General features: G+C 37.3%; 2 protein-coding genes across 6 annotated transcripts in view; one reads left to right on the top strand and one right to left on the bottom strand.

The window, feature by feature from the left end:
- ABCB1 (ATP-binding cassette, sub-family B (MDR/TAP), member 1) overlaps window positions 1-27,854 on the bottom strand; it is a 218,034-nt gene that overhangs the window by 119,100 nt on the left and 71,080 nt on the right. The window lies entirely within an intron of this gene.
- RUNDC3B (RUN domain containing 3B) overlaps window positions 15,205-27,854 on the top strand; it is a 188,325-nt gene continuing 175,675 nt past the window's right edge. For 2 of the 4 annotated variants that reach the window (XM_011996043.1, XM_011996041.1), the window contains exon 1: window positions 15,205-15,539. In XM_011996043.1, coding sequence (XP_011851433.1) covers window positions 15,418-15,539 — 122 coding nt within the window. In that variant the 5' untranslated portion in view covers window positions 15,205-15,417. The remainder of the gene's footprint in view (window positions 15,540-27,854) is intronic. The other 2 variants (XM_011996042.1, XM_011996039.1) reach the window with 1 other exon arrangement.

Here is a 27,854-nt window from a genome sequence, read left to right as displayed (position 1 = left end):
GAGTGGCAGGACTGATTTGCTTGACTTCCTTATAGATTCCAGATATTAGTCCTTTGTTTAATGCATAATTTACAAATATTTTCTCTCATTCTGTAGGTTATCTGTTTATTCTGGTGATTGTTTCTTTTGCTGTGCAGAAGCTTTTTAGTTTAATTATGTACCATTTATTTATTTTTGCTTTAGTTGAATTTGCTTTTTGGGTCTTAGTCATAAATTCTTTGCCTAGGCCAATGCCCAGAAGAGTTTTTCCTAGGTTTCCTTCTAGAATTTTTATGGTTTCAGGTCTTAGACATAAGTATTTAATCCATGCTGCGTTAATTTTTATATATGGTGAGAGATAGGGATCCAGTTTCATTTTTCTACATGTGACTATCCAATTTTCTTGGCACCATTTATTGAATAGGGTGTCCTTTCCCCAATCACGATTTTGTGGGCTTTGTCAAGGATCAGTTGGTTTTAAGTATTTGGCTTTATTTCTGGGGTCTCTATCCTGCTGTTGGTCTATATGTCTACTTTTATACCAGTACCATATTGTTTTGCTTACCATAATCATATAGTATAATTTGAAGTTGGGTCATGTGATGCTTCCAGATTTGTTCTTTTCGCGTAGGATTGCTTTGGCTATTTGTGCTCCTTTTTGGTTTCATATAAATTTTAGGATTGTTTTTTCTAATTCTGTGAAAAGTGATGTTGGTATTTTCATAGGAATTGCACTGAATTTTTAGATCACTTTGGGCAGTATGATCATTTCCACAGTATTGATTTTTCTAATCCATGAGCATGGGATGTATTTCCATTTGTTTGTGCCATCTGTGATTTCTTTCAGCAGTGTTTCATAGTTTTTCCTTTAGAGATCTTTTACCTCCTTGGTTAAGAATATTCCTAGGGTTTGGTGGTTGTTTTTTTTTCTTTTCTTTTTTTTATTCATTGTAAGGGGGATTGGGTTCTTGATTTGATTCTCAGCTTGGTCATTGTTGGTGCATAGTAGTGCTACTGATTTATGTACATTGATTTTGTAACCTGAGACTTTACTAAATTTATTTATCAGATCTAGAAATATTTTAGAGGGATCTTTAGGGTTTTCTAGGTATAAGACCATATCATTGATGAGATAATTTGGCTTCCTCTTTTCCAATTTGAATGTCCTTTATTTCTTTTTCTTGCCTGGTTGTTCTGGCAAGGACTTTCAATTTCTCAAAATTTAAAAGAGAACTACCAATTGGCCCAGCAATCCCATTACTGGGTATATACCCAAAGGAGAATAAGTTGTTCTACCAAAAAGACATATGTGCTTATATGTTCATTGCAGTGCTAGTCACAATAACAAAGACATAGGATCAACCAAGATGCCCATCAATGGTGGACTGAATAAAGAAAATGTACCACATATACATCATGGAATACTACACAGCCATAAAAAAGAACAAAGTCATGTCTTTTGCTGCAACAAGGCCATTATCCTAAGTGAATTAACACAGAAACAGAAAACCAAATGCCACATGCTTTCATTTATAAATGGGAGCCAAATATTGAGTCCTCATAGACATAAAGATGTCAACATTACACACTGGAGTCTCTTAAAGAGGGAGAGAGGAAGGGGAGCAAGAGTTGACCTATTGGGAACTATGCTGACTACCTGGATGATGGGATCTTTCATAATCTTAACTTCAGCATCATACAATATAACCACGTAACAAACCTGCACATAGACCTCCTGTATCTAAAATAAAAGTTGAGATTATTTTAAAAATACTTCCCTTAGCTATAAAACCTATGTCCCGTTAGTCAAAAATGGATCTATAAAAGGAAATTACCAGTTTTGAAAAGTTTATTCTCATCTATTAATCTAGACAAACTTGGTTTGTGTTAAATTATCCTTTGGTTTTATGATAATATTTAATATCCTCTATTTTTGCACAAACAATTCTAAATATTTTATTTCTTTTTTACTTTATGAAGCTAGTTCTCTACTATAAACCAAAATAGTTATAATATGATGAGTGAAGAATCTTATGCCTGTAATCCCAGTGCTTTGAGAGGCCAAAGCAGGAAGATTGCTTGAGGCTAGGAGTTCAAGACAAGCCTGGGCAGCATAATGAGACCCTATCTCTAAAGAAAAATTAACAAATTAGCCATATGTGGTGGCATGCACCTGTATTCTTAGCTACTAGGGATGCTGAGGCAGGAGGATTACTTAAGCCCAGAAATGTGAGGTTACAATGAGCTGTGATCATGCCACTGAACTATAGCCTGAGCAACAGAGCAAGACTCTATCTCAGAAAAGAAAGAAAAAAAGAAAAGAAAGAGAGAGAGAAATAAAGAAAGGGAAGGAAACAGGCTTGGCTGATATTTATATGTGATAGATTACAGCATTTTCTAGTTTATGGCATTTCAGTTCATGACCTTGCATCACAAAGCATCAGATTAAATAAAGATATTTTTCAAGATGAATGCTTGTGTAACAAGAGTGTTGCGATCTAAAATAAAGCAAACTGAGATGTGTTAATAGTTAGCCTGTTTAGATATTTATAATTACTACTGGTTTTGGCTTTAATTCTTGTTACACTGTTTCCTGTCTCTCCTGCTAATATCCAGTTTAATAGCCTGTTTAGGTACGTATAATATTTACTAATGGTTTTGCCTTTTATTCTTTTTTTTTTTTTTTGAGATGGAGTTTCCCTCTGTCGCCCAGGCTGGAGTGCAGTGGCGCCATCTCGGCTCACTGCACACTCCGCCTCCCAGGTTCATGCCATTCTCCTGCCTCAGCCTCCTGAGTAGCTGGGACTACAGGTGCCCGCCACCACGCCTGGCTAATTTTTTTTGTATTTTTAGTAGAGACGGGATTTTACCGTGTTAGCCAGGATGGTCTTGATCTCCTGACCTGCCTGCCTCCGCCTCCCAAAGTGCTGGGATTACAGGCATGAGCCACCACGCCCGGCCTTGCCTTTTATGCTTATTGCAGTGTTTCTTAACTTTCCTGTTACACTATACATTCACAAAGGAAGGAGCTCTATCTTGTCCACTTCTGTAATCCTCAAAAGCCTCTGCACAGAGTAGGGGCTGCATCAATATTGGCTCAATTAATGGATAAATAAGGTTTGGGCTGTGTGTTTAGTCCACTGAGAGTTAACAAGAGGCCAGTGTGGCTGGAGTGGAGTAACCAAAGGAAAAGAGTGGTAGGGGATGGTGTCAGAGAAATGACATATGGTTAGATCCTGCAGGGTGTGTAGGCTGTCTTGAGGACTTCATCACTCTGAGTGAGAGAGAAAACCACTGAAGAGTTTGGAGCAGAGAAGTAACATAATCTCATCACTCTGGCTACTAAATTGAAATCAGATTATAGGGAGCCAAGGGCAGAAACAGCTGGAAGCTGGGAAGCTGTTATAATGATGCAGGTGAGCCCAGGGGAGCGTAATAGTGGGAATAATGAAAAGTGCTTAGATTCTGGATATAGTTTGAGGGTAGTACCAACAAGATTGCAAAAGGCCTTACATGCCATGATAATATAATTTGTAGACTTGTGTGATACAGTTGTTAAAATAGCCTGTTAATAAGAAGTGATCAAAGGAGGAAGGAAAAGAAGGGCAAGAAGCCATATCAGAATCTCTAAGGTTTGTTAAGTTTGAAAGGCGCATTTAATCTGATTTTCTATTGGAAAAAAATGATTTTTGAATATAAACTACAGAAAGTAAAAATCCACCAAATATTTTTTACTGAGGGGGTGGTGAGATATTCAGAAGACTGAGAAAGCAAGCATTGAGGAGAGCATAACAACCTTATGCTTTGCTAATACTTATGTTCAGAGTAAATAGAAGGTACAATTTATACTTTTATAGCTATTACCTAGTATAAGATGCTTTAAGGTAGATTTTAACATAAAGTTATATTTTATAGTAGTGGTATAAAATAATAAGCATCTACCTTCTAAAAGTATGTACCTGAGTGTTATTTATATCCAAAATGGCATCATCTATTACTTGGAATAATAAGATATCTTAAATATGAGTATTCTGGGCTATTGTTAGTTTGTTGGGATTTCTGCATTGTGAGGCTTTCGACATCTTGTGCAGAGTGAATATATATATAATAAAAAGATGAAGATAATCCCAGAAACCCTTTTCATCAAACCTGAAAGACTATAGAGCATTTGTTATAAGGCTATGAAGAAGGGGAAATATGTGATAAGGAGTGATGAATGTTTTGTGCAATCTGGAGCTGACACAATTTCTTGTTTTTTGTTTTGTTTTGTTTTGTTTTGCTTTTTTAAGCAGAAACAATGTTAAGGTCAAAATTATGGAGCTCTTGCCAAGCCACCAGACTTGATATTCACCAGAATATCTTAAGGAAGGACAATTAATGATAATAGCTAACAATTGTGCAGCACTTCTACACATCACGCCCTGTTTTAAGAGTTTCGTTTAGGATCATGGTATTTCCCCACCAGGTAAATATCAGGAGTTTCATCAGTTATTCATTTATCTTATCCCAGCTCCTATGTAATTACCATATGTACTGTCATTATTATCCCAACTTCATAGATCAGAAAACCAAAGTATATAGAAATTATACAGTTTTCCCAAGGTCATATAATTCATGAACAGCAAAGCTAAGAGACATTTGTATATGATCTTCCCTTGTGATAAGGGCAGCTAGAATTGGTCCAGAGACCAACTGGTCTCTTCCCTTGTGATAAGAAACCAATTGGTCTCTTCTTTTGTGATAAGGGCAGCTAAAATTGGTCTAGCTCTTCATCTAAGAGATAGCAAGCAAACTTGCACAAATTATTGATGAAGCCTAGTAGGGAATGGGTTCGTGTGGCAAGGGGAGGGGAGATGAGTTCATGGGAGTGGGATATAAGTTGATATGGGTTATATGTTCTATGTAGTCCATAAAATTAGAGTTCTGCCTGAGCCTGCAATCTGGGAATCACAAAATTAGTAAAATGAGATTATCTAGATTTATTGACTTGGATCCCTTTAAGTGGTTCAAGACACAGATCTGTTCGCTAAATTTCACTTAAGGGAAGAGAGAACTCACACATAAACAGGCAATCTTGTACTCAGACATTCCCTTTAGAAATTTTCAGTTCAAAAAATTTTTATCTGTTCTCCAATGTATTTTTCTTTTTGACAGAAGATAACAATGTCCCAGAAAACCAAAACTTTGGTGATGTGTATGTCAAGGATCCCCATATATTATAAAGGAGATGTTTTCTGAGAACCTTACTGTGTTAAAGGTTAGAAAACATTTAACAATGACAACATATGTCCTTCTCATCTGAGGCAAAACACAGCACATTGTTGAAAAAGCAGCAGAGTGTTTGATTATTGTTTGTCTTCTTCTGTAGAGTACAACTAGGCTCAGTACATGAGATTGCACATTACTGCCACCTATATCAGGGACCTACTACAGTTTTAAAACAAGAACTAGAGCTACCAATCACAAAGACGAGAGTCCTAACTCTTAGGGAAACTAAAGAAATCTTGCATTCGGAGTGCTGTCAAATCATTTTGGGGCAGCACTTTCTACTTAATGTTTTCCGCCATTCTCCACATGGCAGCCAGAATGAGCATTTCAAAACTCAGATCTGATCTTGTGAGCCTTTGGTTTCAAACTGTTCCAAGGGCTTCTCAACATCCTTAGGATACAGATGAAAATGTTTACTGTGATCAGTGAGCCTGTGAATAAAACAAATCCTATTTTCCTCTCTGGCCTTTGTCTAGCCATACCCTCCTGGTCCTCCTTACTCTCTGAGCTCCAGCCACATTAACTTCAGGCACAGTGTATTTCCTCCAGCCACAGGCCATTTGTACATGCCCTTCCTCTGCCTGGATAGTTTTTCCCACCACGAGTTGTTTTACCTAGTTCACTCCTATTCTTCCTTCATGCCAGAGTTCAATCATTACTTCCTTCCCTGGCACCCTTGCAGAGCAACAGTGTTGTCTAACTCCACGGGCCCTGTTGACATTGTCTTCCATAGGAATAGTGCCTCCTGGAGTCCTGCCCCAACTTCTTTTATATGTTCTTCTCTCCTTTGGAACATTTATCACACTGTATAAAGTATGTATGTGTTGATTTCTTTAGGTTTTGATACCTCTCTCTCCCATCCAAATCTTAAGCTCTATGAAAGCAGGAATTTTTGCTCACTATTGTACACCCACAGTCTAGCATAGTGTCTATCACATAATGGGCAACTAAAAAATATTTATTGAATGAGTAAATACAACAAATGTTTGGAGACTACCAGTAGGTTGATAGTCTTGGAGACTACCAGGAGGTTAACAGTCTCTTTGAATTTAGCTGTATCCAAAGTCCTATAAGCCTATCAATAGAAATAGTTTGTGTTGGGGAGGACAATGCCAGGTTAATAGACACTTAAAATACATCTCTGTACAGAATGTATTGCTTCTTTCACCACTGTGGTTCTCAGATTTCTAAAATGGTCCTCATGATCTTGGCTCCCTGGTATTACTCCTGTGATTACATTACTTTGCACAGCAAAGGGATTTTGCAGATGTAATTAAGGTTACTAATCAGTTGACCTTGAAATAGGGAGATTATCTAGGTACATGAAATCTAATCACATGAGCCCTTTAAAAGCAGACAGAATTCTTTAGTTAGGGGTAGAAGTCAGAAATTTGAATCATGAAATTTGATACATGGAGGAAGCCATATGCAGTGGGCTTCACAGCAATCCTCAGTGAAGAGCCAGCCAGAAATCAGGGACCTCACTCTTACAACTGCAATGGGATTCTACCAACAACTTGAATGAGCTTGGAAGTAGATTCTTTCCCAGAGTCTCCAGTTGAGGACATAGCTTAGCTGAAACCTTTATTTCAGCCTTAGGAGCCCCTGAGCAGAAAACCCACCTGTACTGCACCAGACTTCTGACCTACAGAACTTTCAGCTAATAAATGGGTGTTTTTAAACCATCATGTTTGTGTAATTTGTTGTGCAACAATAGAAAACTAATATAACCATTAAACATTGGCTTCCAAATTTTATCAAGAAATATTTGAGAAGATATTAATATCACTGTCAAGGTCAATTATATAAACCACAATGAATTAAATATAAGCTTGGCTGGGCATGGTGGTTCACACCTGTAATCTCAGCACTTTGGGAGGCCAAGTGGGCAGATCACTTGAGGTCACAAGTTTGAGATCAGCCTCGCCAACATGACAAAACCCCACTTCTACAAAAAATACAAAAAATAGCTGGGCATGGTGGCACATGCCTGTAATCCCAGATACTCAGGAGGCTGAGGCAGGAGAATCACTTGAACCCAGGAGGCAGAGGTTACAGTGAGCCAAGATTGTGCCACTGCACTCCAGCCTGGGTGATAGAGCCAAACTCCATCTCAAAAAAAAAAAAAAAAAAAAGGTAAGCTTGACAAATATCTGAATGACAACCACAATATTCTTCTTTTCCTTACTAAGGTTTATTGGTTGACACAGGTAAATATACTTGGCCAAATTTATGAGTTGAACACTGCCACTGTCCAATTTTTGAATGCTAAGCAGAAATCTTAGTGACTGCAAACTTATTTTTATATATACATACAAACACATGTATATATATATATTAATATATAAATGAATAAATAGACCCTGAGATTTCAAGGGGAATCACTAATGCCATTGTCATTTTGACATATTTTGACCCTGAAAGTTCAAGGGGTGATCATTAATATCACTGTCATTTTGTTATATTTTAAGCTTGCATAAGCAGAATTCAGCCATGGATATAGCAAATTGGTACCAAAATGTCTTTTAATTCTCTTAACCTTATGGATTACTGAGAGAACATTTTCTTAAAAATTATGAGAAAGAGTCTCATTTAGTCTATCCATAGGAAAAATCAAAACAAGATTTTCTTGATCTCATGGCTGAAAATTCTGTTTAGGCATTTGTGAGTAACTCATTTTTTTCTTTATTTTTTAGACAGAGTCTTGCTCTGTCATCCAGGCTGGAGTGCAATGACGTGACCTTGGCTCACTGCAACCTCTGCCTCGCGGGCTCCAGCGATTCTTCTGCTCAGCCTCCTGAATAACTGGGACTACAGGCGCATGCCACCACGCCCAGCTAATTTTTGTATTTTTAGTAGAGACGATATTTCACCATGGTGGTCAGGCTGGTCTCGAACTCCTGACCTCATGACTCATGACCCACCTGCCTTGGCCTCACAAAGTGCTGGGATTACAGGCGAGTAACTCGTTTCTGACTGATGTTTAAAAGTCTTTGCCAAAATATCTTCAATAGGATTTTTTTTTTTTTCTAAAGAGTTTACATTTGAATCTGTTGCAGAAGATAATTTACAGAAAATTACTTTGAGGAATTGGTATTCCCACATTTTAGTTATGAAAGCAAATTCTTAATGTTAAAGAGATTTATGCGGTGTTCCACTCACTTCACCATTAGTCTTTCTTTTTCTGAGCTAGTGCCTGGAAAACCAATAGAATCATAACCAAAAAACGGTTAAACACTTTTATAATCTAAGCATACAAACTTTTTTAAGCTTCATGTGAAAACAAAAAATTATACAAGTTAAAAATACAAAAATTTGACTGCATAAAAATCAAACCAATAGTATCTGAAAATATATTAAAAATAACAAATACACGTTAAAAGGTGATTGTGCAAAAATGTATAGCTTTCCTGTGTAAATACTGTAACTAGGAAGTGTAGTGGAAAAAACTCTACTCATAATATCAGTCTGAAGCTCCATGATAAAACTACAAAATGCCACCAGGTGAAACAAACAAACAAAAAATACATGAAGAAATAGACACACTGTCATCTTAGATGGTTGCAAATATTGGGAAGATGTTAATTTTACCTTATCTATAAATGCCAAGCAATTATAATCAGAATCCCTATAGGCTTTTCTTGGTGGGAAGGAAGTGTCAAAATGATTCTTATGTTAGGAAGAACAGACATTCCAGAATTACCTAAGAACATTCTGAGAGAGAACAATTGGGGAATACTAACCTTACAAAATGTTAAAAATAATTACCAGGCTTTGCCACTTATTAGATTTTGGTACCACTAGCTCATAAATGATAAATCAATGGATAAGAATAGAAAATCTAGCAGTAGATAAAATTGTATACATTTAGTACCTGACAAAGGTAGCATTTATATCAGTGGGAAAGGATGCATTATTTGATACTAGCATTGGATAACTATTGACTGTTTGGAAAGATTAGGCTCTTTCACCAATTGACTCTTACACAAAGATAAGTTCTATAAATATCAAACGTGCAAATGCAAAAAGAAAAATAAATATTACAGAAAAATTGGTAAACATTTGTATTATCTAAGCATACAGAAGTTTTTCTAAGCATTGTGTGAAAACCAGAAATTATTTAAAAAAACAAAAGTTTGATTGCATAAAAATTCAAAATTTCTATAGGAAACAAAACATTATAAACAAATACAAACACATAGTAACATATTGATGAGAAAATATATTGACTGTGTGTAGGATAAACCGATTTAGGTAAAATTAAGTACATATTTCTCTTTTGTATGTCTGGAGACCTATCCAGAAAAAAAGTTGTTGTGAAACATTAATGTTAGCTGTATCTATGGATTTTTTATCATGAGCACAATTCTTTATTGAAATGCAACCTTGCTATTTAATTATTTCATGATAAATTTAATATTGGCAGTAAGGCCAAGATGAATCATTTAATAAATAGAATTGGGACCGTGGTTAATCATTGGAACACTGGAATTATATCCTAATTTCATACTTTCATATAGTGCAAATAGCTTAACTATTTTTGATATAAAAAAGAAACCACAAAGTATATAATCTTAGAGGTGGCAAAGGCTATTCTAAAATGATCAAAGGAAAAACCAATAAAGGAAAATACTGATGAATTTCATTTATATAAAATATTTTAAACATCTCTTTATAAATAACTCACACCATAGGTAAGGCAAACAACGAACTGGGAGAAGTATTTGCCATACATACAATAAACAAATATGATGATCAGCCACTATAATGAAGACTAATATTTGTTGGAAAATATGGGCAAAGGGCATGAACAGGCAAAAACATAAATGAACAATAAGCACATGAAATAAATGTGCATTTTCATTACTAATAAAAAAAGTTAAAATGTCAAAAAGATATTGCTCTTTACCTGTTATGTGGAAAAACAATAAAAAGAACAATAGTTCCTAGAGTGAGCAAGAATGTAAGAAAATTTATGTACTGTTAGTAGGATGTAAATTGGTAAAACATCTCTAGGAAAAAATTTTATTCGTGGTTAAAATTGTGCATATCTTTTGATTCAGAATATACTTTCTGAATAAAAAATGAAAGCCAGAGCTCCAGAATTATCTAGAGACTACATTCCATGAGTGACACAGTTGGTCAGTGTGTAAAATCCTTCCTGATTCTTAAGAACCATGTGTACAATATGGGAATTTTGTGTTTAAGCCTCATCTGGAGTTACTTTCTCAAAAGGGCAGTGAAACACGTTAGAAAAAACAATAGATTATGGGCCAGTTGTGGTGGTACATGCCTGTAATCCCCGCACTTGGGGAGGCCAAGAAGGGAGGATCATATGAGGCCAGGAGTTCATGAGCAATCTGGGCAACATAGTGAGACCTTGTCTCAATAAAAAATTTTAAAAAATTAAAAAAAATTAGGCAGCTGTGGTGGTGCATGCCTGTAGTCCCAGCTACTCAGGAGACTGAGCCCTTGAGTATCCCTTGAGCCCAGGAGTTCAAGGCCAAGGTAAGCTATGATTACCCACTGTACTCCAGCTTGGGCCACAGAGTAAGACCCTGTCTTTAAAATAATAAATTTTAAAAATAATAGATTTTCTATCTAATGATTTAGATTTCGATCCTGGCTCTGCCATTTACTGTGTGACTTTCTATATGTTACTTAATGTCTTCAAGTCTCTGTTTCCTTGTTTGTAAATGGGAGAATATTAACAATACTTACTTTAGAGAATGGTTCTCCTGATTAATTGATGCAATCCATACAATGTCTGAAGTTTATATATAATTTCTAGTTTGTTAACGCCCTTCTACATGATACAAAATTTAAAAAGAAAAATATCCTCTGAACTGAGGGTCAGTATTTGCCCTCCTCAAAGAAACTGTAAGACCAAATCCACCTTGTTTCGATCAGCCTTTAACCAATGACATTTTTCAAAGAACAGTTCATGAGATCCATCAAGGTACTCTTCTTTATGTGTCTATCATAGCCTGTAGTACCCATCTCACCATCCATACCCTATTAATGAGCATGCCTTGCGCTTCCTTGCCCATGACCCTGTCTGCACTCCCTTCCATGAAGCTCTCTGGAACTTTTGCTCTATGACCAATACTTCCTTGCATTCTCCAATTCTTTGGAGTGGTCTTTCCGCTTCCTCTTCTCAGCAGAAACCCCTATCTCCCCTGAATGTTCGGCTTCTCTTGACTTACTCTCAAATGGACTTTTTTTTAAAGCAATTTTCATCCATTTTCTTCATGCTCGCTTCTGATCGTTTTTTTCTCTCTCTTGTATTACTAACCTTTCCCTCCCAGTAGATTCACTGCATCAGCTTTAAAATACGCTCAAGTCACTTCTGTGAAAAATAATGACACAATAGCAATAAAACACCAACATCCTTCTGTTCAATATTCCCCCATACCACCACTCTTTTTTTCTCCCCCTTCACAACTTTTTAAGATTGCGTGATACTCACTTCCCACTGACTTTTTTACTCACTGGAATTTGGCTTTCACCTTCATTGTGCCACTGAAACAGTGCTTATTGATCTGCAGGAGTACTTTATAGAGGAAATTAGCTCTTTGTCTATGATTTGAGTTTTAAAAATGTTTTCTCGGTCTCATTTGCTTTTGATTTTGCTTATGATGATGCTTGATTTGTGGATTTGAAAAAATTTGTATCTATCCATTTGTGGTTCATAAGCGTGATGACTGAGCTGTCACACACATGTGAGATGTGCCTCACTCAATCCTTGTTATGATGTCAGCATATTACCCATCTGACGTCAAAGTAAAATAAAAATTTTAAAAAATTACATCTTCACTGTTTCTAGTTTCTTCTGCACAGATGCTGGGTTTATGGCATATTTAAAAAGTCCACTTCTCTGAGACTAGAATAATGGTTTGGTGATCTTTCTGGTTTATAGCACTTTATATTTACATTTTATAGTATTTTATATTTGAGAACATTTTATATGTTGCACTTGTAATTTTGTCTGTTTCGATTAGAAGGAGGAAGTTGGGAAAATGGTGAATGGATATGTTCTGCCCATTCAGTTCTACGGAATTCCTGTAAGTTTATTTACGTATCTGCTGTTTTCAAAATTTTTATCGTGAATCTTTGTGAAATCTTTGAATAACCTTTGTGCAATGCTTAAATAAATAAAAATAATTGAAATAGGTTCCAAAAGAAGTCCAAAAAGTGATGTGGAACTCATGGAGCTCTATAATAATATTATGCTGTGTACTGAATAAATTGATTGACAATATCCAGATTAGTAATCTAGAGGGAGAAAGAGACCTGGGACATACTGCTTAGGATAAGTGAGAAAAGCCTTATCAAATAAGGCCCCCGTGTGGCAGTGTAATGACACGCCATACATACAAAACAAAACAAAACAAAAACACAGCTTGTTTACGGCAGTCTTGGTAAGCAAGTACCAATATGTCAACTAAATCCCGCTAAGAGTGACATTTGAAAAATAACATTATTACCTCATCATTTAAGATGGGGTTTTACTAAGTTTTCAGTCATAGTTCACAGTGCAAATATGAAAATGTACTGGAGGCTAGAAGTCAATTTTGAGGATAGTAACATCTCACTTTTCTCGTTCTGTCATGATCACTCACTTTTATCTTCTTGATAAATGCTTCAGAGGCATGTGTGTTCTCTCCCCCACTCACGACACACCCAAGCATGGGGTTTTAGAAATTTTCTTGATAACTAATGGCTTTCCACTCTTTTCCTTCTGCAGTTTTATCTGTGGTTAAATAATAACAACATTAATTTGAGTAGTATTTGTCATTGCCAGTGCAAATATTTTGCTGAGACTGCCTGCATAACCAGTGCATCTGTTTCCTGATGGCTAATTCTGAACCCAAACTGTTGGACTATCAAGAAGAGACAAGCTAAGTTGTAGCTCCTAGAAGAAAACTCTTTATAAGCCTCCGTGTCACAGGAGAGTAGACAAGTAATGTTCAGGAAGAAGTGCGCTGACTAGTCACAAACATCCATATACAGAAAACTCCCTTGCTTTTATTAACTTGAAAGATAAAGTGTAAAGTCTGACTAAATTGTTTTCTTAAAATTTTAATGTATGAACGAATATTTATGGTAGCACATTAGTTAAGACCGATATTATATATACATATAGTGAGAGAGAGGAATGTGTGTGTGTATATATATATATATAGACAGAGAGAGAGATGGAGTCTCACTCTGTCGCCCAGGCTGGAGTGCACTGGTACAGTCTCGGCTCACTGCAACCTCCGCCTCCCGTGTTCAAACGATTCTCCTGCCTCAGCCTCCCGAGTAGCTGGGACTACAGGCGTGTGCCACCACACCCGGCTAATTTTTGTAATTTTAGTAGAGATGGGGGTTTCACTATGTTGGTCAGGCTGGTCTCGAACTCGTGACCTAGTGATCCGCCCGCCTCGGTCTCCCAAAGTGCTGGGATTACAGGCGTGAGCCACCGCGCCTGGCCCATATATTTTTATTCTGCTAAACAGAATAGTAGAATAAAATTAGATGTGGTAGCTGAAAAGGATGATTCTTTGATTATTTTAAACAGAGATTTTTAAACTGTAAAAACCTCAGAAATTAGGAATTTACAGCTTTATTACACAAACGTGGGTTGTTAAAACATTCAAGAGTAACCGTATGTCCTGTATTACTAGGGATGCTATATAAGAAAAAGAGAGAGCCACACAAAACTGTATACTCTATAACATTCTTTGACAGAAACTTCAAAACCAGAGGTGAAAGATACATGGATTTTGGAGCCACTGAAGCCGTGAAATTTCAGTAAAAATCATGTCAAATGTGACTTCAAATTAAATTTGAGAAACATTTATTGAGAACCTGTTCTGTGTGCAGCACCGCGCTAGGTCCCACAGGGAGAGTAAGTTATTTAGGATTGCACTCTAAAATCTGGGCATATTGGTGCAAAGGGAGGTAAATAGCAGGCTTAGGTGAGTCAGAGGACCTGGCCCAAGCCGGGACCCTCCTGCAGGAGGGTAGTGAGAAGCTCTGGGAAGGGGGCGCTTACGAACACGCGCGTTGAGGAGGGCGCTCCAGGGCTCTTGAGGGAGCAGCCCGTCTGGACCGAGGCCGCGTAGTTCCTGGGCTTACTATTCCCAGTCCCGGACCGGAGTCACGGCCCAGGACGCCAGAAGACTCTACACTGGCACCGCGCTCCTCCTTGGGCGGGCGGTCAGTCCCGGGTTCGGGCTGCGCTGGAGGCTGAGGTGAAAGCGACATGGTATGGAGGGTCAAGAAATCTCGCCACCACATGCGCCAAGAAGGAGATTCTAAGAGCAATTCCCCCCACTCTTCTCAGGCCATTGTGTTGCTGTTTATTAGCTCCTGGGAGGGCGTCAGGACAAAAGGAACCCTCCTCCCTTCTTAGTAGTCAGGCCCAGGGTCGGGTGTGGGAGCCGGCGCGCTGCTTTCTAGGCAGACACTGAAGCTACGGCAGCCATGGAAATAGGTATCAGCCGTTAAAGCTTGGCTCCAGGCAAGGGGTGGCAATCTGCCCCCAGCACTGTGGGGCCCCGCATCCCACAATCCCCGCTGCTAGCCTGCGTGGCTACTGGCGGCAGCTAGCGGGCTGCGATAGCGAGCCCGGCGTCTTGACAGCGGCCCACGCGTCGGGGCGGGGCTTGAGCCCGCTGCTTTAAAAGTTCGCGCGGCCGGCCCCGCCCCTCCGGTGCCGCGATTGGATCCGGCGGGGGTAGCGTTGATTTGATAGGCGCAGAGAGGGTGGGGCTGCGCACGCGAGGCCGGGGCCCTAGTTGCTGCCGCCAGGGCTGGGGCACTAGTGGCTGCGGAGTGTGGGTGGTTGGGCGTGAGGGGCCGACGGGCTCGCGCGCGCGCCGTCTGCTGAGGTCCCTCGGGAAGGAGGAGAGCGCCCGACGCCGACCCGCACGCGCAGCCCGGCAGTCGGCGGCGCGCCGAGGGCGGAGGTGGTGCGTGTGTGTGGAGCTCGGGTGCCAAGGGCTAGCCGTCAGTCCCCGGGTGCGAGTCTCTGCTGTCTTCCACACCCTTCCTTCCTCCAGGCTCCTTTCCTACATTCTTCCCGCGCCCCCACGGTCGCGGACCGAGCGAGAACACCCTTAAGCAGGTGTGGGGGGCGTGCGGGGCGGCACGAGACAAAAGGGGCACGGGGGTAAGCCCGCCATGGCCTCCCGGAGCCTGGGGGGCCTGAGCGGGATCCGCGGCGGTGGCGGTGGAGGCGGCAAGAAAAGCCTGAGCTCCCGCAATGCTGCGGTGGAGAGGAGGAACCTCATCACCGTGTGCAGGTACGGCAGCGCAGGGCGAGGGGAACCAGCCTCCGGCCGGGGCTGAGACCTCTGGGCTTGCGCGCGGGTCCCTGGGGGGGTCCCGGGCATGACGGGCTGCCGCCCAGTGCCCCCGCCTATGTTGCGCCAGCCGAGTGTGTGAGCGCGCAGCTCCTTGGACAGGGGCCCGGGTCTGGACACCGCCGCAGCCCTGGACTTTGTGTCAGTTCCAGTGCTGGAGGTATCCGAGGGTAGAGCTTGGGGCGGGGCTGGGGGAGGATTTGTTTTGAATGTGCAATCTAGTGTCAGAGTGAAAGAGGAGGGCAGGGAGGAAGAACTCTTTCATTTAATGCCCATTCAGCTATCAGCCAGTTTTTGATAAAGTGGTAGTAACTGTGATTGTTTACTGTGGTGCCCCCAAATCAGAGTGCATTTCGTTGTTTTGGCTTGTTTACGTTATCTTCACCCATTTCATTTCACACATGTTAGTTGAGTGCCTACTACATGCCAGCCATTGTGTGTGTGAGCGTGTGTGTACTATCCACTTTTCAGCTACAGTGCTAGTGCTGGCTCTGCAGTTGTTATTAAGAGTGGAACTGTGGTCTTTATGTCAATTATTTATTCTAAGGCCTGCCTTTCCTTAATGTTTTATAACGGTAAATGTAGTATTTCCATACTTCAGAAAAATATAGAAACAGTAGAAGAATAATTATATTGGGCCGGGCGCGGTGGCTTACGCCTGTAATCCCAGGACTTTGGGAGGCTGAGGCGGGCGGATCACGAGGTCAAGAGTTCGAGACCAGTCTGGCCAACATAGTGAAACCTCGTCTCTACTAAGAATACAAAAAATTAGCCGGGCGTGGTGCGGGGGGGTGCCTGTAATCCCAGCTACTCCGGAGGATGAGGCAGGAGAATCGCTTGAACCTGGGAGGCGGTTGTAGTGAGCTGAGATCACGTCATTGCACTCCAGCTGGGGCCACAGTGGGAGACTCCATCAAAAATAAATAAATAAATAAATAAATAAATAAATAAATAAATAACTACTGTTTATAATAAGCCTAGTATTCAGAGAAAACTGGTTTTTAACATGCTGATATATTTCCTTTAAGTCTTATATCTGAGTATTAAGAAGAATTGAAACCCTAAGCATCAATTTCTTAGGAACTTCTCTGAACCATTGTTTTAAAATTACTTTTTTCCATCAAACTCCTAATCATCACCTAGAGATATTCCTCTTAAGAATCAGATGATAATGAAACTTTTTCTTCCTTTGCAATTTCTCTGTATTTTTCCGTTATTTTTCTTGTGTGAACATGTGTTTAGCATCTTAAGTGGAATACAGATTATAATTCTAGGACTTAAATGCAGTTAACTCACAGTGACTTTTAAAAAAATGCTTGGATTATTACAAATGTTTATCTAGCAAGAAGACCTTCTTCATTGACTGTGATTGTATATGTGTATGTAATTATTACAGCACTTTGAGTTGTAAGTGGTCAAGTAATATGGCATCTGTTTAATTTACCATTTGTGCTGTCTATGATGTAACTTTTTGAGACAAATAGGCTGTTAGGTTTTTTAAAGTATAGGTAGATATTTTTAAAGTGGGTAAATGGAATAATAAGCAAGGCTGATTTTCTTAACCATAATATACAGACATTAAAAACTGCTTTAAAAATAAGGGTAGTTTCAACATATACAGTGCTTCTTGGGGGGTAACATTTAATAAAAAGCTCTATCAGCTTTTGTTAAACTTCACAAGGGTAATGATTCTATCTGTCTTTTTTTTTTTTTTTTTTTCAAATTCTCGATATAGCATCTGACACTCAAAAAATATTTATTGAATGAATAAATTCAATGATGGCTACTGTTCCTTTTGCTTCTCCATTTTTGTCTTGACTGGCTTTAGATCATGTGATGACCATTTGTGCCCTTATCAGAGACAGTTGAAAAGAAAAGGATTTGTATTTCAACTTTATTTAAATTAAATTTTAAATTATCTTTAAGAAATTTTAGGAACGTCACACTGATTTCTGGGGACAACTCTCTGTATTAGTTGTATTTTCATTATTGTAATTTACATTATTATTTTCTACTGTGAAATGAGTATATGCTAACTTTAGTTACGGTTTACACACAGATTTAGTGTAATAGCTAAAATAAATTGCGGTTTCTGCTCTGGATTTCATTTGTATAGTTATTTATATGGATAATATTAAGGCTGATCTTCATATCCAAATAGTTGATGGTGCATGTAAATTATCCATGTGTAGTAATGGGGTCTATATGATAGACTTTGTCTGAATGACTTTTACTTTTTGGAAGAAAGTCACTATAGGTCATTTGTACATTTTAAGAAGCCGCATGACAAATTAAGAAAAATGTATAAAGCAGCATTTATGCATTTATTACTAGTTTACTTTCCAGAGTCACCAAACCCTGGGTATTTCACTCATGTCTCTTATGAATTCTTTTTTTATTTTTTATTTATTTATTTTTTTATTTTTGAGATGGAGTCTTGCTCAGTTGCCTGGGCTGGAGAGCGGTGGCGCGATCATGGCGCACTGCAAGCTCCGCTTCCCAGGTTCACGCCATTCTCCTGCCTCAGCCTCCTGAGTAGTGGAACTACAGGCGCCTGCCACCATGCCTGGCTAATTTTTTGTATTTTGTTTAGTACAGACGCGGTTTCACCGTATTAGCCAGGATGGTCTCCATCTGCTGACCTCGTGATCCGCCCGCCTTGGCCCTCCAAAGTGCTGGGATTACAGGCGTTAGCCACCGCGCGCCCGGCCTCTTTTTTTATTTTTATATCTCAAATCAGAGATGATTTGATATTTAAGTTGGAAGGAAGTTGGTTTGGTGGAAATATAACTGGGTTCTAGGTTCGCTTTATCATTAACTAGTGTGTACTTTTACAAGCCATGCAGCCTTTCCATATGTTCATTTTTGTTGTCTGTAAAATAATATTGGACTAGATCATTGTTAACCTTCAATTATAGGCCTAAAATTAATAATGGCCTCCAAGCAAAATATGTTTATATTTAGTTTTGAATTTTTCCAAATATGAGCAGGGTAATAAGATAAATGTTTATTATAGCTAAATTAGGTATGTCCATTTTTCTTTATAAACAAAAACATTTTGGACTGTGCCTTTCATTTTGTAATTCTCTGCTGATGTTCTGGAAAAACTGAACCATTTACAAAACCAAAAAAATAAAAAGTCACCAGCATATATCATTCTAGTGTATCCACTTATACTTAACACAGTAATGTTTTACCTTACCCCTTAAACAATTTAGGTGTTTCCTCAGGTTAAGTTTAAAGTCTTATTATATGAGTACACAATTCTTTACGTTTAAAGCCTTATTCAAGTGCAGTATATAGTTTTGAACTTTGAAAATGGGTTGTTTGGATAGGTAAGATAGATAAAAAGCTGAACTGAATTTTGGCTCATTGTGATTGTATATGTGTATGTATATGTAATTCATCAGTTTTTTTAGTGAACATTTACATGTCATACACTAAAAACATTTGCATGGTCCTTATTTCATCAGATAAGTACTGTTTTATCATATTTTTCATAGATTTTGGTGAAGAGATAGTAGGTCATTTGAGGACTCCAAATCTTACACACACAACTTCAAAATATTCATACACTTGACTTTGGCTCTGAGAACCAACTAGTATTTTCCCTGTATATTCCCTATCGTTTAGAACTTCAGAAAATTAAGTTGTTAAAGCCCTTCAGATTTTTAAAACTTGCATTTTTATCCATAATCAGATATTAGTCATTTTTCTGTCCTTTATAAGCTTCATTGTTTACAGAAAACCGTATATATTCCTTTGATTTTAGTTTTGGTGGCAGAGAATTAAAATCTAAATTCTCTTTCTATGACTTAACAATGTCTTATGAGCAAATTATTAAAATATACACATATAAACATTTCTGAATAACACTTGTCAAACTTTTAAGTCAATGCTTTTAAGAGAAACTTCCCATGCAAAGTCATAATTTTCCTGTTTTGTGGCTAGGAAGGACTAGTAAGAGGAATATAAGTAGTGTGATAAGCATGGTGGAGACAAATGATGATTTCACAATTCAAGTTTTTTAAATAACATATGCATAGTCTTAGTTTTCCATAGGTCATGATATTATTTCAGAACTTGAATATGATTTCAAATTACATTAGCAGCTCAGTTTTTCCATTATAGTCAGGGAATGAGAAGCTTATATTTTTATACATAACTAATATTGGAGTTAAGTTTAAAATTGTCCATCAACTGTAGTGCTTAGCATTTATTTTGGAGTGCAGGATTTGTATAACTGAGATTTATTTAAGTGTGCAAATTTAATCCCCAACACATATTATTTACAATACTTTGGATGAATTGCTTTTAAAAAAATGATTACACTTTTCCCTGCCTTCTTGAAAAAGACTATACATAGAATAATGTAATCCTTATTGATGACTTTACTCTGAATCTGCCTCTATGACTATGCCCACTGTGCAGTGGTTGTCCTTGGAGACTCTTGCAGCATGTAGAGCTTTTGCCTAAATGGCCCCAGAAGATTATGTGTTTGGAGTTTTTTAAGCTTTTGCATCCTTCTGTTTCTTCCTATCAAGTTATTTGTTATTTCTTACAACTCTTTCTATTTCTAGCATGTCTTTGCTTTGTACTTCCCATTCTGACTTGACGATTGTAATTTGTTGTGAACTAGGAAAATATGTAACTAAACTTTTCAAATGTTTATTTATTTATTTATTTTTAAAAGCACCCAGAGGCCTGAGTTAAGTTTAGTGAGCTTTAGAACTCTGAACTTCTTAACATTCTGGTTGCTAACTAATCAGAAAAACTGTCTATTCTATGCTTGAACTTGGTGGGAGAAATGCAGATATGTGAAATGTTATTGAATGTTAATGACGATAAAATCTGTCTTATCCTGTTTTGTGTTGCTATAAAGTAATACCTGAGGCTGGGTAGTTTATAAAGAAAAGAGGTTTATTTAGCTCACGATTCTGTAGGTTGTACAAGAACTGTGGCCTCAGTGTCTGCTGGGCTTCTGGTGAGGGCTTTTGTGCATCATCAAACATTGGTGGAGAGAGTCAAAGGGGAAGCAGGCAGATGTGAAGAGAGACCAAACCCAAGGGGCATCCTGGTTTTATATCAACCTACTCTTCTAGGAACTGATCCATTCTCCCTTGAGACCAGTCCAGCCTTGCTAGAGTGAGAACTGGCTCACTACTGGGAGGTGAGTACCAAGCCATTCATGAGGTATCCACCCCCATGGTTACCTAAACACTTCCCGCTAGGCCCCACTTCCCAACACCATCACATTAGGGATCAAATTTCAACATGTCATTTGATGGGGGCAGACCAGCCATATACGGATTGCAGCATAATCCTTTAAAGAACTTTAAATCTGTTGGCCAGGCATGGTGGCTCACACCTGTAATCCTAGGACTTTGGGAGGCCAAGGCGGATGGATCACCTGAGGTCAAGAGTTCGAGATCAGCCTGACCAACATGGTGAAACCCCATCTCTACTAAAAATACAAACATTAGCTGGGTGTGCTGTGGGGTGGGAGGCACCTGTAATTCCAGCTACTCAGGAGGCTGAGGCAGGATAATTGCTTGAACCCCGGGGTGGAGGTTGCAGTGAGCCGAGATTGCACTACTTCACCCCAGCCTGGGAGAAAGAGTGAGACTCTGTCTCTAAACAAACAAACAAACAAACAAAAAACAAACAAACTTTGAATGCAGTGATTTCCTTTTTTTTTTTTACTATTTGCTTGAGTATGCCTCATAAGACTATTCATACCTTGGCTATAGTGATTATAATATTTTTGGCTAAAGCTCTTTTAGTCATTTTATATGTAGTAGAACTTTGGGTTTGGATTCAGCATTAGTTATATACCTTGGAAGCAGGTTCAGTATTATTAAATATTTCTAAGGATTATTCATGCTCTAATTAGTAGATGCTTACAATGGAGGTATGATGATCCTCTTTTAAACTACTAGTCCTAGAGTAGACATTTCAACATTCACAAAGGGTCATTGTCTCTTCCCCCAACCAAACTGCATTCATATTAATTGACAACAGAGACTAGCTATCCCCCAGTCCTTTACTAGGGGGTATTTATTTTAACTCTGCTGCTTGATAATTGTCAAAATTTCAGTTGAGAGATGATATTCAAGGGGGAATGTTTGAAGCTTACCCACTCTTCTATTCCCTCTTACAGGTTTATAAAATATATCCCTGGGTCAGTCCAAAGCATCAGAGAGAATTGGGTATGTAGACTGCATTGCTCCACACTCTTCTATCCCCAGTTGCTTTTACCCAGTTGTATATTGGAAAGATTCCATCAGTCTGCATTGAAGGTCATCATAAGAATCTGTCACAGAGGGTCTTGAAGTTGTTGTCAAGCACATTATGATGTCAAAACGGGCTTCTTTTTTGTGAAGACTTCTGTGAGAAATCTCTGTGTTTAGTGCCAACAATTTGTATTTTCAAGCAATTGATTTATTTATATCTACTGAACACAAATGAATGTATAAGTGGCAACTTCATATTTTTCTCATGCAGCTGTTAGAAATCTTAGTATCAAGTCTGTAGTCAACCTCTACGAGATATGTAGGACATTGTGATAATACTTTTAGCCTTATTTCTAGCTCTACTATGCCACTATTCTTTTAATATAAATTTTTATTGACTTATACTTTCCATATAGAAAAGCATACATAACATAACTTTCATTTTTTGTGGTAGGACACAATGTTGTAACTAGCACCCAGGTCAAGAGAAAGAACTGTTCAAATATCAAGACCTCCTCCTTGCTTTCTTGTAGTTCATACCCATATTAAGGATAACTACTCTCCTGGTTTTTAACACCATGGTTTGTTTTGCCTTTTTAAATATTTTAAAGGAATGGAATACTATGGTATATAACTTTTTGTGTTTAGCTTATTTTGTTCAACATTATGTTTGCAAGGTTCATCCGTTTTGTTGCATGTTGCTGTAGTTTGTTCATTTTCATTGCTGTGTCTTTTTCCATTGGATGAATATACCACAATATTTCCATTCTGTCGCTGATTGTCATTTGAGTTGCTTCTACTTTTTGATTACTACTAACTAAATATTCATTCATATTTATTTTGGTGACAATATGTACATTTTTCTGTCAGATATTATCTTGGAGTGGAATTGATGAGTCATATGGCATGCAGATATTCAGCTTCAGTAGATATGAAAGTTTTCAAAAGGAGTTGTACCAACACTCATACTACTGAGCAGTGTGTGTAGGAGTTCCAGTTTTCTGTATCCTAACTAAGGCTTAAAATTTTCTTTCATTTTAGCCAATCTTGTATGTCTGTTGGGGTGTCACATGGTGGTTTTAGTTTGCATTTTCTTGATGTCTAATGAAGTCAAGCACCTTTCTGTAAGTCTGTAGGCCACTTGGAGATTTGCTTTCATGAAATGTCAATTCAAGTCACTTAGCAACTGGAATCTCTGCTTTTTGTTTATATTTTAGTTGTGTAGTTCTTTGTACATTCTGTATGGGAATCTTTTCTTGGATATGTGTAATGCAAATGTCTTCCATTTGGTGGCTTTATTTTTCACTCTGTAGTACGTTTTGATGAATAGAAATTTCTGATTGGAAAATGGCCCATACATTTCCTTCATGGCTAATGTTTACTGTAATGTCTTTAAGAAGCCAGCCTACTCCAAATTAATGAAAATATTCTTTTTTTCTTCTAAAGCTTTATTGTTTTATTTTTACATTTATATCAACAATTCATCTGTAGTTTGTTTATGGTGTGAAGTACAGGGGTCAAGATTAATATTTCCCTTAAGGAAAATCAGCTGACCTGGTACCATTTATTGGAAAGACCATTATATTAGTCTGTTCTCATGCTACTGTAAGGACATACCCGAGACTGCGTAATTTATGAAGGAAAGAGGTTTAATTGATTCACGGGTCTGCAGGGCTGGGGAGGCCTCAGGAAACTTACAAGCATGGTGGAAGGGGAATCTAACATGTCCTTCTTCACAAGGCAGCAGGAGGGAGAAGAATGAGAACCAAGCAAAGGGGGAAGCCCCTTATAAAACCATCAACTCTCATGAGCGCTTACTCACTATCTTGAGACTAGCATGGGGGAAACCATCCCTATGATTCAATTACCTCCCATTGGCTCCCTCCCGTGATATGTGGGGATTATGGCAACTACAATTCAAGATGAGATTTGGGTTGGGACACAGCCAAACTGTATCAACCATACTTTCTCCACTACACTCAAGCATCGCATTTATCTTAGGTGACTGGATAATTTGTGGTCTATTTCTAGACTTTCTTTTTTCCAATAGTCTATTTGTCTATCCTGAGCTAATATCATACTAAAATAATACCTATAACTTTATATTATGCCTTGATGTTTGGTAATACAAGTTTTCTAGGTTTGTTTTTCAAGGTTAACTTGGCTATTCTTGGCCTTTTACAAACTAAATTTTAGAATCAACTTGTCATTTTCTGTTAAAATTTTTTTCTGGGATTTTTATTAAGCTTGTACTGATACTATAAATCAGTTTTGGGAAAGCTGTCATCTTTGTAATATTAAGACTTAAATGCAACCCATGAACATAATCTATTTGTTTATATGTTTAAATATTCTATAATTTTTCTCAATAATGTAGTTTTGCATATATAGATATTTTAAATCTCTTATTAGATTTATTCTTGCATATTTGATATATTTTTGTATTATGGTAACTGAAATCATTGAAAACTTTTCATTTTCTTGTGGTTGTTGGTTTATCGATATAAACTTGACCTTTTAAAATACTGGTCTTATATCTAGCAGTCTTACCAGATTTCTTTATTAATTCTAACAGATTTTTTGCAGTTAAAAATTTTTCTTCTGAGTACACAGTCATGTCATCTGCCTATTTTATTTCTTCCTTTTTCAATCTTTATGGCTTTTCTTTTTTGTCTTATTGCACTGGCTAGGACCACTAATGCAGTGTCACAGAAAACATTCAGAAGTTTATTATTAAATAGGATGTTTGCAGTAGGTTTTTCTTAGTTCTTTTCTATTTCTAAATTGCTGATAATTTTTATCATGAATGGGTGCTGATTATTGTATTATTAAGTTTTTTTTGTCTTTCAAGATAAACATGATTTTTCTCCCTTTTATTGTTTTCATAGTGAATTATGTTGACTTCTGCATGTTAAACCACTCTGGAATAAAAAAACAATGAGTTGTGATGTATTGTCTTTTTGAAATATCTTTGCATTCAGGGAGTTAATAATTTCTTTGGAATTTCTGCATATTTATTCATGGTAGAGATTGGTATGGAATTGTCCTTTCTTATAATGTTCTTGTCTGGTTTTGTCATTAAGGTTATTTGGCTTTATAAAACAAGTTGGGAAGTGTGTGTGTGTGTGTGTGTGTGTGTGTGTGTGTGTGTGTGTATTTCCCTCCCCTGTTCTGTAGAACAGTTTGTGTAAGACTGATATTATTTCTTTCTTAAACATTTGGAAGAATTCACCAGGGAAGCAATGTGAACCGCAAATTGTCTTTGTGGGAAATCATTTAGTAACGGAATCAATTCATTTAATAAATACTGAACAATTCAGATTTCCTGTGTCTTCTGGTATGAGTTTCAGTAGGTTTTTCATGGACCATACCTATTTCATTTATATTGTCAATTTTTTTTTTTTTTTTTGGCTAAGACTTTTCTTAATATCCTCTTAATGTCTTTTTATTATTTGAAAGATCTGTAGTGATTTCCCATTTTTCTTTCCTGATATTATAATCTCCATTTTCCCCATTTATTTTGCTAGGCATTTATTAATTTTACCAACTTTTTCAAAAAACAGCGTTTGACTTTGTTGATTTTCTCTGTCGACTCGTGTTAGGACTTTGTTAATTTTCTCTGTCGACTCCTGTTTATTTAAAAATCTGTCTAACTTTCAAACAGTTGAAGATTTTTTAGTTATCTTTTTATTTGTTGATTTCGAATGAATCTGTTGTGCAGAGAACATATTCTGAAAGATTTCAAGCTTTTGAAATTTGTCGATGCTTGCTTTATGATGCAGTATATGGTTAATTTCAACGTATATTTCATATGCTTTTGGAAATAATGTGTATTGTGTCATTGTTGGTTGCACGATTTATATATGTCAGTTAAGTTAGTGTTTTAATTGCCTTGTTCATATCCTCTGTATTCTTACTTGTTTTTTTGTATACTATTTAGTATTGAGAGAGATGTGTTAAAGTCTACCTCTATGACTATAGATTTTTGTTTCTCCTTTTAGTTTTGTCATTTTTACTAGAAATATTTTGTTTTATTACTAGTTTTATGGCGATTTAGAATTGTGGTCTCTTCCTAGTAGTTTGATTCCTTTTCATCATGAAATGTCCCTCATTATCTCTAACAGTGCTACTACCTTAAAGTCTGTTTTATCTGCTATTAATACAGTTATAATAACTTTCTTTTATTAATGTTCATATGATGTCTCTTTTTCCATCTTTTACTTTCACTTTTGCTGTTTCTGGGCTGTTATATTTAGAGTGTCCTTGTAGGTAAGATAGAATTGAATTTTGCATTTTATCTAGTCTGATAGCTTTAGTATTTTAGTTATTTAGCCCATTTTAATTAATGTTATTAGTATTATATTTGGATTTATAGCTATCTTACTGTTCCTTGTATGTTTGCTTTTTTCTCTTTTCTTGCCATCTTAAATATTAATATTTTTATAGTTCCATTTATTTCATGATTCCAGTTTTTTACTTTGTGAACTGGTGAGTCATATATTCCATTTCTTTATATATGTTTATATATATTTCTATTCTTCTGGCAGTTACCTTTGATTTATTACAGTCTAATGCAAATTGTAACTTTTACTGCTTTTTCAGTAGTGTTAGAACCATTTATTTCCCCTCATCCTAAAACATACTCAGCCTCCTGAGTAACTAGGACTGTAGACATGCACCACCACACCCAGCCATTTTTTTTTTTTTAATTTGTAGATACAGGATCTCGCGATGTTGCCCAGGCTGGTCTCGAACTGCTGGCCTCAGGCGGTCCTCCTGCCTCAGCCTCTAAAAGTGTTGGGATGACAGGCATCAGTCACCACGTGTGTCTCCATTATCTTTTTACACTCCAATTACATTGTGTTAAAATTTACCAGGCCTCACTTGATTCATATTCTTTCCCATGGTTTCTATTCTTGTTTCTCTTTATGCTTCAGCTTGTATGTTTTCTATTGACTTCTTTTCCAGTTCATTAATTATGTCTTATGCTGTGTCTATTCTACTGTTTAATCCATTGAATGAGTTTTTAATTTCAGGTAGTCCTAGAATTTTTATTTGATTTTTTAAAATAGACTCTAACCCTCTGATTTTAAAAACCTATATTTTTACCTATGTCCTTCATTTCTTTTAGTCTCTTGAACATGTTAATCACATTTATCTTAAAGTTCTTATTAATTTAGAATTTTGAATTATCTTTTTATCTTCTTTTATGGTCTGTTTTTTCTCTCTCTTACTCCTTTCTTTGTCATGTAGTCCTATCTTTTGTCACATCTGGAATGTTATTGAATGCCACATAGTATTTATTAAGTTCTTTAATACTTTTGTTGTTCTTTTAGTACTATCATGTTTACCCTTTTGTCAACTATTATGTGTCAAAGTATTCATAAGAACATAGTATACAATAGAAATAGACCACAGTGGAGTAAACAGATGGAATGCACCACTCAATTTTAGAAAGATATCACCAACAGTTTACTAGTACCCATGGCCAATAGTGTAGGTTAATGTCCACTTTGCTTACTAGTGTTCATCTTCCTCCAGAGATACAGTAAGTAGCTGATTGCTTTCATCCAGTCAGGGACTGTGCTGAATCCAGACTGGGTTTTAACCATGGCTAGTCTTGAACAACCTACAGTTTGCTCCTGGCCCTTCAGGATTTTCAACTTAGATTTGATATATTTTCTAGCACCCTTCCTCCAACAAGCCAAAACAGCAAAATGCACTCTGATTTGGGGGCGACAGTAAACAATCACAGTAACTACTGTTTACCGAAAGCTGGCCAACAGCTGAATGTGCATTAAATGAAAGAGCTCTTCTTCCCCACCTTCCTCTTTCACTCTGACACTAGATTGCACATTCAAAAACAAATCCTCCAAAATACATACTGTTTTGAAAATATTTTATGAAAGATAGAAAGTGGATGTAATGCATACATTTTGTTGTTTTAGCTAGGTAAAATGATTTATTGTCTATTATCTCCAGTGATGGTGATTGTCTTTAGAGGAGGTTAGGAAAACAATAT

Source organism: Mandrillus leucophaeus, unplaced genomic scaffold (assembly GCF_000951045.1).
Source record: "Mandrillus leucophaeus isolate KB7577 unplaced genomic scaffold, Mleu.le_1.0 Scaffold50, whole genome shotgun sequence".
In the NCBI taxonomy this organism is placed as follows: Eukaryota; Metazoa; Chordata; class Mammalia; order Primates; family Cercopithecidae; genus Mandrillus; species Mandrillus leucophaeus.
The sequence above is the reverse complement of the archived record's forward strand: the minus strand, read 5'-3'. Positions and strand labels throughout refer to the sequence as shown.